Below are 12276 nucleotides of genomic sequence, written 5' to 3' on the forward strand. Positions count from 1 at the left end.
GTGGCAGCGGCAAGGGAGGCCCACCGCATCTGTGACCTGCCTTGGGAGCTCAAGCACAGAGATGCCTGGCTGCGGTGGGGGGTGGGGGGAGTACATGTGAACAACCAGATGTTGGGGGTTGAACGGTGGCCCCATAAGAGGTCCTGACACCCCGGAGCCCTCAGGGAGAGGAGAGAGCAGACCCGCACGCCCATCCCCAGGAGACAGGGGGACAGCAAAGAAACCAACCTGCCTCGCCACCCGCGGCAATGGCACTTGAAATGGCTCCTGTGAAGCTCAAGCTTCACACAGTCCTCAATGGACTCTGCCTGTCATAGTGCAGTGGCCTAGCCTGCATCCTTCCCTTGGTGCTGGGCGGAAGTCCAGCCAGCCAAGAGGGGACATGGTGGCATAGCGGTGGTGCCAGGGATGCCAGGGGCACCTGTGAAGCACGCTTTCCGGGGGGGTGGGGGGGCAGTGAGACCCTGCGGGGCTGCTGGAGCACACGAGGCAGCCAGGGATGGATGGCGTGGGCCACCCTTGCCACTCCTGCCCCGAGGGTACAATGTGCATCCCATTCTGCATGGAGGGAGGCACCGCTGTAGGAATGGGCCTCCGTCCTGGACATGAAGCATCGTGATAGGAGATGTATGTCTTGAATCGGGGAGCATCAGCCTCCTCTCCCAAGGGATCTTCCAGTGCCCTCAGGACACCCAGCTCTCTTGTCCTCAGCTTCCTTCTAAGCCCCTGAGGAAGGAATGGGGGCGTCCCCACCCGCCTGCCAGGAGAGTGGGGCCAGACCAGCTCCAGCCCTGCCCTGCCTCCCCTCGGCCCGCATGGCTGGGCCTGCCCATCTGTCACCAAGGGGGCATGGATGGGGTGATGGCTCAGGTCCCTTCTCACCGGTGACACCACCCATGGGCAAGGCTTGGGGGAGCTGGTGACCATCTATCCAGTTAGGAAGCCAGGCTCGGCCAGTCAAGGTTAGATGAGAACTAATTACTAATTGGGGTGCCTGGGTGGTTCATTTTGTTAAGTGACCAACTCTTAGTTTGGGCTCAGGTCCTGATCTCGGGGTCGTGAGATTGAGCCCTGCATTGGCTCTGTGCTGAGCAGAGTTCTCTCCCTCCCTCCCTCCCTCCCTCCCTCTCTTTCTAAAATAAATGAATAGACCTTAAAAAAAAAAAAAAGAACTACTTGATAATTAGTAATAGGAAAGGCTGGAGAATCCCAGGACAGTAGAACCCGGCTGGGGGAGAGCAGGATCCTTCCAGACCTCTCCCATACAGACAAGCAAGTGAGCCCAACCAAGCAGGCGGAGGGGATCAGGATGTGCTGCCCCAAAACACACCATGCTGCTGTAAGGACTATTCTGAGCCAAAGGCACCCGAGGATCCATGGACTTCCTCTGCGCTCCCCTCAGCCTTCTAGAAGGAGAGCGCATACGTTTCCCTTCGTGGAGATGGCACCCAGTATCCCCACTGTCCTCCGCACCAGGACAGGGAGGACAACCCCCACCACCGGGGACTGGGAGCCAGCACGGACAGAAGTCTACGTGAGCAGACCTTACCAAAATGACCTTCCCCTTCCCTTAGTCACCCCGTATTTTGCTAGTCGCTGCTCCCCCATGGGTCACCCTCGATTGAAACGGAACCTGAGCACTCAGGTCAGGCTGCTTCTCTGAGTTCGCGCTGCCTTTCTGGGATGCTCCGTGTATGTGTGAAACTTAAAATAGTAATACAAGCATGTGCCTTTTCTTCTATCAACACGGTCTTTGGTCAGTTTAATTTGCACGCCCCAATCACAAAACGTAAGAAGATGGAGAAAAAGTTTTCCACTTCCCACAAAGGGATTCTGAGGTCTCCCTACTGGTGGTGTCAGTGTAGAATCCTGACTGTGCAGCCGGGGTCCCTTGCCAGCTAAATAGCAGACATCCGGGAAGGCTGGGCATTGGGAGGAAGCTGAGCTGTGAGCAGGGATAGCTCCTCCGACAAGGATGGCTTAAGCAGGGCCTGGAGCGGTGGGCAGTGCTCAGCTCCTGAACCAGCTCCCACCTCCACCTGGAAAGGTGCTGGGACAGCCAGTGGGCTGCAGGTTTCCCTCCAACCCCTGGGACAGCACACGTTAGAGGAATGGGTCTCTCTGCTGACCCCATGCCCAGTCCCCAGGCTCCTGGATCTGGGCTTGAACCTAAGAGACACCAATTGCTTAAAACAATGATATTCTGCTGTCAGGGGTCTGAGGTACACAAAGCCCCAGCTGGCCACCCACCACTGGCCCTGTCCAGGCTCAGCCCAAAGGCAGGGACCAAGTGGGGAAGAGTGCATCCTTGGTGCTAGACCATGGCTGGCACCATGTGACCGCTGGACAGTGGACAGTCCTTGGCACTAGACCATGCCCCGCACTGTGTGATCGCTGGACGGTGGGCGGAGGGATGGACACTTGCAGCGACACAGAGGCAAACTGACCGTGTCATGCACACCATGGACAGCATCTCCTCCTGCCCCTCTGGGACCATACCATGTGCTCCTCCCTTGCTGACACCTGGACTCAGTCATGCTCAACGGGGGTCCCGAGGTACCGTGATGCCCCTGGCCGTCGCCCCCGCTCACACAGACCTTTGGGGACATGGTGTCCAGAGCAAGCTGGGGCACAGACCGCAGAACCCAAGCTGTCTGGTCCTGGAGCTGGAGTGGAGCAGCGGCCCCCACGTCTGCAGTCGGGGCCATGAGGCAGAGGGGAGGGGCCAGGAGGTGTGGGAAGGCCATCCTGGTCCCCCCGACTCCACCACGGAGAAAGACCCACCTTCTGTGTGCCCCTAGAGCCACCAGCTATAGATAATCAGCATAGCCGGGAATGTCGCTCCTCAGAGGTCACCGGCCACATGGAGGAGCGCCACCACCTCCTGCAGTGCTAACCTGCTGCTGACCCTCATCAACGCCATCTGGAAAGTGCACTCAGTGCTCACCTGCCACAGGACAGGGCACCCCGCCCCCTGGCTCCAGCACCACTCTGGAGCCCCAGAGCCTGGCTGCCCGCCAGGCTGCCTTGGGAGCAGACCCCAGCCACCTCCCCACAGACCAGACCCAGCCACAGACCTGGCCACTGACCCAGCCACTGACCCACCCACACCCTTAAGGCCATGCTCTCTGGGCCATGTGCCCAGCCCTGGGGATGAACGTCCCCTAGGACACACGCACACACACCCCTGGTCTCTCCTGTCCGCTGCTTAGTCATCTGCTACTAGCTTTGGATCTGACTGTGCTCACGTCCATACTCATCAGACCGGCAGGAAAAACCGACACAAAACACAAGCCACGCTGGACAAGAGCCCCTGAGGCTGCAGTACCCTAGAACTCCACGGGGTGTCACACTGAAATTGTGGGCTGGGCCCTCATGGCTCCACAGCAACCAGGACCATGGGGACACGGGGACGTGTCCTTATGACCAAGGGGCACAGGACGGGTCCCTCTGACCTGGGAACATGTCTCTTTGACCATGGGGTGCCCAAACAGGTCCCTTTGACTCAGAGACAGGTCCCTTTGACCGGGAGAACCCAGACAGGTCCCTTTAACCAGGAGGCCCCAGGATGAGATCCTTTAACTTGGGGACACGTCCCTTTGGGTGACCTTAGGATGTATCCCTTTGACCAGGAAACCCAGAACAAGTCTCTCTGATGGTCAGGGGGGAGGCATGAGGGGTCCTTTTGACTGGGGGACATATCCCTTTGATCTGGGGACCTCAGGATGCATCCCTTTGACCAGGGGTGACCCCAGGACAGGTCATTATGACCAGGGGGATGCCCGGGATGGGTCCCTTTGACCCAGAGCAAGCTCTCCCATGCTGTTGCTTGCTTTCCAACAAGGAAGACGGAATGAGGGGAAATCAAGTCCCATGGAGCTCACATACTGAGGAAGGAAGGGTCAATGCAGATCCTAATCCCACGTGACCCTCACAGCACTGTCAATTCCGTTATGCTAACGCGGGCCGCAGGGCCCTCTGAGCCGACCACAACAGCCTCCGTGGGACTCGGGCCGGCCGGGTCTGCCCTTGCAGGTGTCACCTGTCCCAGGCACAGGGCCGGGAAGTAGTCAAGCTCCCTAAACATCCATTGACACAGACATAGGAAGAGGGGGTGGTGTGAGAGGTTGACAGGCCAGGGGCAGCGTGGAGACGGACACTGACGCACCGGCTGCCTCTGCACATATAAGCATGGGAGCCACAAAGTGGAAGACCCACAGGCAAGCCCACAGACAAGCCCATGGAGCAGGTGATCCCAGCAAGCAGAGTCACCCCTTACCCTTTCTCCAGGGTCACCCACTTGGCCAGTGGGGCCCATCGTTCCTGGAGGTCCTGGGAGACCCTGGAATTAAAAACAAAGTCAGGACAGAATTCAAAGATACAGCCATAGGGCAACACCCCATCCCACCTTGATTCTGGAAGGATGGAGGTGGGCTCAGACGGTGCTGGGCCCCGGGGGGCCTGCAAAGGGCAGTGAGCACCCCCTCTTTTCCATCCAGGCCCTTTAAGGGGTGTCACTGATTCCCCACCACTCCCAGCACCTCCCACAAGCCTGGGGAACTAAGCACAACACTCACTGCGGGACCTTCAGGGCCAGGCGGCCCCTCCATGAGCATGCCCTGGAAAAGACAGGAGATGGTGTCTGAGACCCCAGGACCCATGGCTCCTGAGATCCCAGCAGACCCTGCTGGTGAAGATGACCCCATGAGAGGTCAGCTCACCCCATAGTGGCTGCAAAGAATGACTCTAGGAGGACCACAGTCAGGATGCATGCCCACCAGCAGCCCAGAGCACGAGGGAGACACTGCCAAGTCCACGGGACCCTCGGCCACCCTCCCCCTCAAGCCTCTCTCTCTGCCGCTGGCCCCCCCACCCTTACGGTCTTCTACCCCCAAGTGGGGACAAGGCCTCCTGCCCCCCACCCCATCAGCCTGGACCCCAGAGAGGCCATGTGGGTAGCAGAGGGGTCAGCAGACAGAGCTCCCTGACCGGGGGGTGCCCCCACTTCCAGCCCTTTCCCAGGGCAGGACTCCCTTCCCTCCTGCCCAGTGGACACCAGGGCCAGGCACCTCCAATGTCCTCTGTGTCTCACATCCACTTGAGGGGGCTCTGAGACAATGCACCACCATGCGGGAGGGCAGGGGTCTCCTGCCCCCTGCAGGGCTTTGCTTGCTGAGAAGGCAGCAGCAGAGGGAGCTGGGCGTCCTGGGACCAGCTAGGATCTGCCTGGCCTTGCTTCAGCCACACTCATGGCCGAGGACGGGGGCCTCCTGCCCCCAATTCCCCCAGAGCAGAGGAAACATAGATTGCTTCCCTCCAGGGATGGTGTGAGCTGCTGTGCTCAGACAGTCCTTCCACAGTAGACAGTGCTCTTGAGACATGTGGGACAGCCTCCCAAGGGGGACAGGTGCACACCCAGCCGAGGCTCAAAGACCCACACGGGAGAGGGGCACCAGGCCGCAGGGCCCTGCGACCCCCCAGCCTCCCCTCCAGGGCTCCCTGCCACCACGAAGGTGTGTTTACACAGATGTGCACTCAGAGGACTACGTGTGCTCAGGATGCACACAGACAGCTCCTCCAAACAGCTTTCAAATTGCCTCCTCTGACAAAGGCAGCTGGGGAGGCTTGGCCATGGAGCTGGGATCAAGCTCTGGCCTCAGCGGGCCCCAGGGCCTCCCGTGTCTTCCCAGACATGCTGGCATGGTTCTCGGGAAGCTGGGGCAACATTGGCCACAGATCTCCGTGGAAGCTGGGCCAGAGGTGTCCATGGAGGCCGGGGAAGGAGGCCAGACACCAGGACAAATGGGCCCAGTGCGGGGAGAAAGGCTCAGCTGACGAGGGAGAGCAGTGGCCCTCTCTGGGGTGCTAGGCCAGTCCACACACACACCCCACCACCACCAGGGTGCAGACACCTTCCCCGAATTCAGCAGGGAGGGTAGCCGTGGCCCAGCTGAAAACAGCTCTCAATGCAGGTGCCTCCGCCCCTCAAGGAGTACGCACAAAAGTCTTTCTTTCAAACCCCAGGGGAGAAGAGAGCCGGTGATCCGTGTGCCGCCCGGGATTTTCACCAGGGGACACAAGACACTGAGTCTGAGGATTAGTTCCTGGGGTCCCAGGACACCCACAAACCCAAATCCCCTCAATTGAGAGGGCAGCTGCCCTTTCCAGGAGCTGCTGACCGGCTGCTGAATGACAGGAGGTGCGGCTCGGAGGGCAAGAAGGAGCTGGTTTCCGAGGGCTCCACTGACATGACGAGCCCCTCTTCCCAGAGGGCGGGTGCTGGAGCGGGGTGGGGACAGACGGAGCAGCGGCCACCCCGCCCTCTGCGGTCAGTAGTCTGCTGCGAGGCCCACGCCAGCCGGCTCCCAGGCCTCGGCCATCTGTTTATGGAGCTAAGACTTTGAGGGCATCTCTGGGTTGAGAGATTCCAACTGTTTACACAGTGTCCCCAGGGGCCCAGCAAGGGGCTGGCAGACAAGCAGAATGGGCTGGGGCGGGGCAGTGCTGAACGCCAGAGCCAGAGGAGGGAGCCCTCCCCGAGCTGCGTCCAGATGCCTCAGTTTCCCTCATGACATGAGGCAGACTTTGTGTAGACACGCTGTCTGTGCTGGACCCCATAAAAGGCACCCTGAGTCAAGAGCAGGTCCATCTGGGGACTAGGATATCTGGGGAAATGTGCGTGTGGTCAGTGAGACCAGCCAGGCTCAGGCCAGCGAGAGGCAACACCAGGCTAGCTCACCTCTGGCCAGGGCACCCTATAGCAGCTGCAGCACACCCACTGTCCTTCTGGGGCACCTCCTCCCCAGCTACTGGCTGCACCGTGCTTCCCCCCGGCTCACCCTTCTCCTGCACCCACATTCTCCACCCTCAGATAAGCCATCTTCCTCAGACCCGCAGAGAGCACCGGAAGGGGATGTTCTCAGCCTGAGAAAAGACGTGTGTCCAGAGGCCACAGCCCCGTGGGGCTGATGGATCCCACCCCTGGACAGTCCCAGAGGGAAAACAGAACTACACGGGCTGCCTTCACCATCATCCGGATGCTTGCAAGGCCGGGCATAGAGCCAAGCCGCGAGGGCGCTGCTGAAACTCTGCCCGCTGGGTGTTCCACCCCAGAGATGGGCCACGTCCCGTCTGCCCTGGCCATGGGGCTTCGGGTCTCTCTGGGGGAGACCGAGGTCAAGGCTTTAAAAGCACCTTCCCAGGACCACGGGAGGATGGAGGTCACAAAATTCCCCATCCCAGGAATCCAGGGGCCTAACGTCCTGGGATCTACAATGTCCTGTCCCAGGCTGCAACACCAGGAACCATCCTCAGCCCAGCTCTGCCTTGTGACCGGCCTCGGGGCAGGCCACTGGCCTCCTCCCTCCGGCACTTGAACAACGTGGCAGGGTGGGCCTCGGCCAGGCCCTCCCCGCTGTCATGTCCACAGCCACCGCCCGGCGCGCACTGCCTCACCACAGGCAGCTGCGGGCCCGCCCGCCGATCACGTGGAGCCTCGCCGCCTGGTCAGGGCCTGACCTCAGCAGCTCTCGGGCCTTGGGGTGGACCTCAGTGCTCCCAGCCGTGCTCCCTGGGCAGCAGGAAGCGGCTCCTGGGCCCCGACCATGAGCCCCCCACTCCATCAGTAGCCATCCTGTCTACTCTCTGTGACACTGCACCCAGCAGGGTGAGTTCCTCAAGTTCCCCGGCCACGGCTTTACGGACAGCCTGCCACACATTGCTGGCTTCCACCAATGTACCCCACACGGTGGCCACGCCGGGCCTGGGAGCGGCTGGGTCCACAGTTAACCCCTGGTGCTGCCCAGCCTAGATCTGAGGTGCCCTGTGAACCCTCTGACCCCTCTGGAGGGGCTCCCCTCCTTCACACAAGCTCTTTCATCCCAGAGACAACAGCAGGTGCCCAACGAGGTGCCCAGACCATAGGCGCACAGCACAGAGGTCTGACCAGCTGGAGTCCCAGGCAGGGGCGTCTCCGTCATGGCCTAGAACATTCCCCCACCTGAGCCCCTTTGCTCAAGCCTCAGCCACAAACAGCGTGTAGCATCCATGAACGGTGCCACTGGCTAGGCCTTGACCTACACGACCCCGTGACCTCAGAGAGGGGATAAGAAAATGCCTTACTGGTTCGATGATGGCAGGTTCTCCCTTTTGACCCTTCTCGCCTCGGGGTCCTTCGATCTGGGTTCACAAAACACAGGTGGACAGAGGATGAGCAGAGGAGGAAAGGGAAGGCCCTGCAGTCACCAAGCAGGGGCCACTCACAGCCCGCCCTCCCCAGGCCCCAAAGGTACCAGTGGAAGGTGCCCCTGCGGCCTCTCACCCCTTCGTAGATGGTGTCCTGGTTGGCAGGCATGCCCGGCCCTATCTCCGACGGGGAGACAGTGGGGTCATAGTAGGGGTCATAGTAGGTTTCATCCAGGTTCCGGATGGTTTCTTCTGTAAACTCCCCTTCCAGGTCATCCTCAGGAGGCGGGGCCGGCTGGGCAGGAGGGGACAAGAGGGGTCACCGGAGGATAGTGGGGCATTGTACAGAGACCCCCTCCCTCCCCAGCCCCACAGCCCGGGGATGCCAAGGACGGGGCCTCCTTGGAGCCAGGTTGAAGGCATTGGGGCAGCTCCTGGGCCCCAGCAGCCTCTTCACACATCCTCTTGCCACAGGGAGACTTCACCCCAAGCCACACAGGACCCCGTGGCCAGCTAGGGCTGCACACTGTGGGGAAGTCGGTGTGCTGTCAGGTGCCCTGGCCCAGGGCCTTGCGTCTTGCGGTGACATGCCCCCTACCCTATCCCACTGACAGAGGGGGTCGCACCCATCAGAAAGAGGTGTCTGCTCTGTGGCCGTCAAGGGCCTGGCGTCCTGCAACGCCTACTTTGAAGCATTCGCTGTGTGCAGTGCACTGTGCTAAGCTCCTCCCTCATCTGAAAACCTGCCAACAACCCCTAGGGGCCGACCTGTGCCACCCTGTGAATGACAACTGGGATCCGGAGGAGACGAAACTCTCCCAGGCCAGTGGACGAGGCATGGAGCCAGGTAGGAAAGCCTACGGTCATATCTGGCATGAGTGGGCCCCGTGCCTCCTCTGCTGGTCCAGACCCTCAGCTTCCACCCTTGTCCTGCTGGCCCCCTCAGGCCACAGAGAGAGATGCTGCAAACATGCACGTCCTCACCCATCCCCACCTGAACCCTGAGAGTCTGGGTGGGCGGGGCTCATTCCACCCAATTTGCAGATGGGAAACAGAAACAGTGACATGTGCTCAGTGAACCGTGGACCCCAAGGCTGCTCAGCACCCCTGGGGGCCGGGGTCTGGGGGTCTGGGAACCAGAAAGCTAGCCCAGGACCCCTGAGGTCAGAAGCAGAGAAAAGAGGGAGCCCCGAGCCCCCCAGCCCTACAGCGCCTGCCCCAAGCCCGCTCGGAATATAAGCAATTACATTGGAGCCGTTGGTGGTGCTGACTGTGCTGGTGGGGACCTCGGCCCCTGCGCCATGGTCGGGGGACTGGTCGGGGTTCTCGAAGCCCTCGTTGTAGTTCATGTCATCATAAGGGGCAGGTGTGTAGTAGTCCTCACTGGGCATGTAGTCGTAGTCTCCAATGCCAGGGTCTTCCTCCTTCCCAGCCCCCTCACTGATGTCAGGCACTGCAGGGGCTGCCGTGGTGGGTGGGGTCTGTTCCTGAGGGCCGGGGTACAGAGTGGGGAATCATGAGAGGACACACAGCATGGCCCCGTGGCCAACCAAGAGCCCGCAGACCCCGGGCGCAGAGGCTGCCGTCCATGCAGGGAGATGGCCAGCCACAGGGAGTGCTGCCCAGAGCCTAAACCCCCTAAAAAACCCCAATCCTGCACCAAAAAGGTGAACTGTATCTCCAGGTTTAAAAGTTAGACCTCAGACCCAGAGCAACACGCTCCCCTTCACACCCACATCTCCTGGCAGCATGGCAGGTGGAGAGCCCCCTGTCCAGCCTCCCCGGGGGGCATGACACACAGATGGTCACCAGCCCCCGGGGTCCCTGGTGGCCTGCTGAGCTCCCTGTCTCCCAGCCTCCCCACCGTGGCCTGCAGCGCCCAGCAGCCCACCCGCACAGACCTCGGCGATCTCCGTGGTCTCTCTAGCAGCTTCCACAGGCTTCTTGGTGGGGGTAGGCTCCTTGCTGGGGTCATCTGTGTCCTCGTAGTAGGGGTACTCGTAGTAGTAAGTATCACCTTCTCCGTCTCCTTCCGGGTACTGAAAGCAGGTGGGGGCCATGTGAGGAAGGCAAGACCCCACAAGGAGCCCAGCTGCTATCCTCACCATCTAGGTTCAGCCAGGAAGAGTGGACCCCAGAAAGCCGCACCCCACTCCAGGCACGAACCTGCCTGTGGCCCCAAGAAGCTGAGTCAGCCTCATGAGAAGCATGAGGGAGGGGATGAGGGGCCCAGGTCCCCTTCAGAGAAAGTTGACTCCTAAAGGGGGCAGACATTCTGATCCTTTACAACCAAGGGCCAGGACGGCCAGCCTAACTGGGGGGTGCTGTGGCAATGCTGCTGACACTCAGAGTCCCCTGCCCCAAACCAGAGTGACAGAGAAGGTGTCACCCCTAAAATAGGGACAGGGGTCAGGCCAGGGGGCCTCAGCGGCAGGGACTCAGCCCGGGCTTCAAAGACCTGCCTGGGCCACAGCACCTCGGCTTCACGAGGGTCTCCCTTCCTTTTTTCTGAGAGGTCGTAACAGCAGGTAGAATGTGACAGAAGATGGGAGTCCCTGGTGACTGGGTGATGGGAGAGGATCTTCACTTGAAAATGGTTCAGAGAATTGCCAGTAGGCTTAATGGAGGTGCTGCCCTGTGTGGGGCAAGGGGGTGAGGAGGCCTCACCATGAGCCTCGGATTCTTGCCGGGCGGGTTTATTTTAAATGGGGTTGTATCCCTCCACCCCTGCCTGCCCGCCTGACCTGCCCCCTTTCCAAGAGTCTGCCTACAAGCCCACCATGAACCAGGGGCGCTGACTCACGTATTCATCGGGGTTGGGGTCTTGTGACTGGGGCGTGTCAGGGACAGCGGTGTCACAGTCCGGGCTGTAGTGCTCGCAGTAATCGTAAGCCGCCCGGTGGTCCGAGACAAAGAGCAGCTGCTGGATGTCACCCTGGAAAAGGACAAAAGCCCTTGAATAAGTGGCACACAGAGGACTCACATGCAGTTCTGGGAGGCAAGTGGTGAGTAGCCCAGACATGCCCTGGGGGGAGCTTGTCATCAGGACCAGCCTTTCTCTCAGGGAGCTGCTATCTCTAATCACTCAAGCTAGAATGGCCTGCCAACCCACCCATCAACCCATCCATCCATCCATCCATCCATCCATCCCTCCATCCACCCACCTACCCATCCATCCATCCATCCATCCCTCCATCTACCCACATCCATCCATCCATCCATCCATCCATCCATCCCTCCCTCCATCCATCCCTCCATCCACCCACCTACTCATCCATCCATCCCTCCATCCACCCACCTACCCATCCACCCATCCACCCATCTGCCCATCCATCCATCCATCCATCCATCCATCCATCCCCCCCACCCACCCTTCTATCCATTCATCAGACACCTGTCGGTTACCTGCCAGGTGCCAGCCATGTACTCAGAGTTTTTGTGAACTGTGAGTGATAAATGCAAACTACAAACTGCACCCTAAACTATGGGGGCTTGGAGATATGCTGCCTTCTTCCCTGTCATCCCTAACTATGGGGTGGGATGGGACTTATTTTTAAAGAAGAAAATACAACATGACCCAGAAAGTCCAATCCTATGAACTAAGACAGGTAAACAATCCACTCAAGAAAGAGTTGCAATAGGTATTCAAGTAAGTCCACAGACACCCATGCTCACAGCAGTATTCTCAACAGCCAAGAGGTGGGAACAGCCCAAATGTCCATCAATGCATGAATAGATAAGCGAATTGTGGTCCATCTATACCCTGGAATATTATTTAGCCATGAAAGGGAATCAAGTACAGACACGTGCTACCACCTGGATGAGCCTACACTGCCAACCACTGATCATTCTAGCTCACTGCCATGGCAGCCAACAGTCCCACTATGTCAGATGGGAAAAGTATGCAACAATTCTATTCCATATTCTTCTCCTCAAGATGTGTTAACAGCAGACAAACAAATGGGAACAAGAACCACAGGTCTCATGAATGTTATCAAATGTTTGACGTCTCCCTGGCAGAGGATCTTTGGGCCCCAATCAGATGGATATAACCTGATATCATAATGGTTTTATTAATGACTAATGTCTAAA

The 12276-nt window shown here is 59.5% G+C and overlaps 1 protein-coding gene across 2 annotated transcripts in view; it reads right to left on the reverse strand.

Annotated features, from left to right (window-relative positions):
- COL5A1 (collagen type V alpha 1 chain) overlaps positions 1-12276 on the reverse strand; it is a 152861-nt gene that overhangs the window by 77623 nt on the left and 62962 nt on the right. For both annotated transcript variants that reach the window (XM_041724123.1, XM_041724122.1), the window contains exons 5-11: positions 10988-11119; positions 10086-10223; positions 9432-9671; positions 8321-8479; positions 8122-8178; positions 4578-4619; positions 4280-4342 (exon numbers count right to left, since the gene is read on the reverse strand). In XM_041724123.1, coding sequence (XP_041580057.1) covers positions 4280-4342; positions 4578-4619; positions 8122-8178; positions 8321-8479; positions 9432-9671; positions 10086-10223; positions 10988-11119 — 831 coding nt within the window. The remainder of the gene's footprint in view (positions 1-4279; positions 4343-4577; positions 4620-8121; positions 8179-8320; positions 8480-9431; positions 9672-10085; positions 10224-10987; positions 11120-12276) is intronic.

This window comes from Vulpes lagopus, chromosome 12 (assembly GCF_018345385.1).
Source record: "Vulpes lagopus strain Blue_001 chromosome 12, ASM1834538v1, whole genome shotgun sequence".
Lineage (NCBI taxonomy): Eukaryota > Metazoa > Chordata > Mammalia > Carnivora > Canidae > Vulpes > Vulpes lagopus.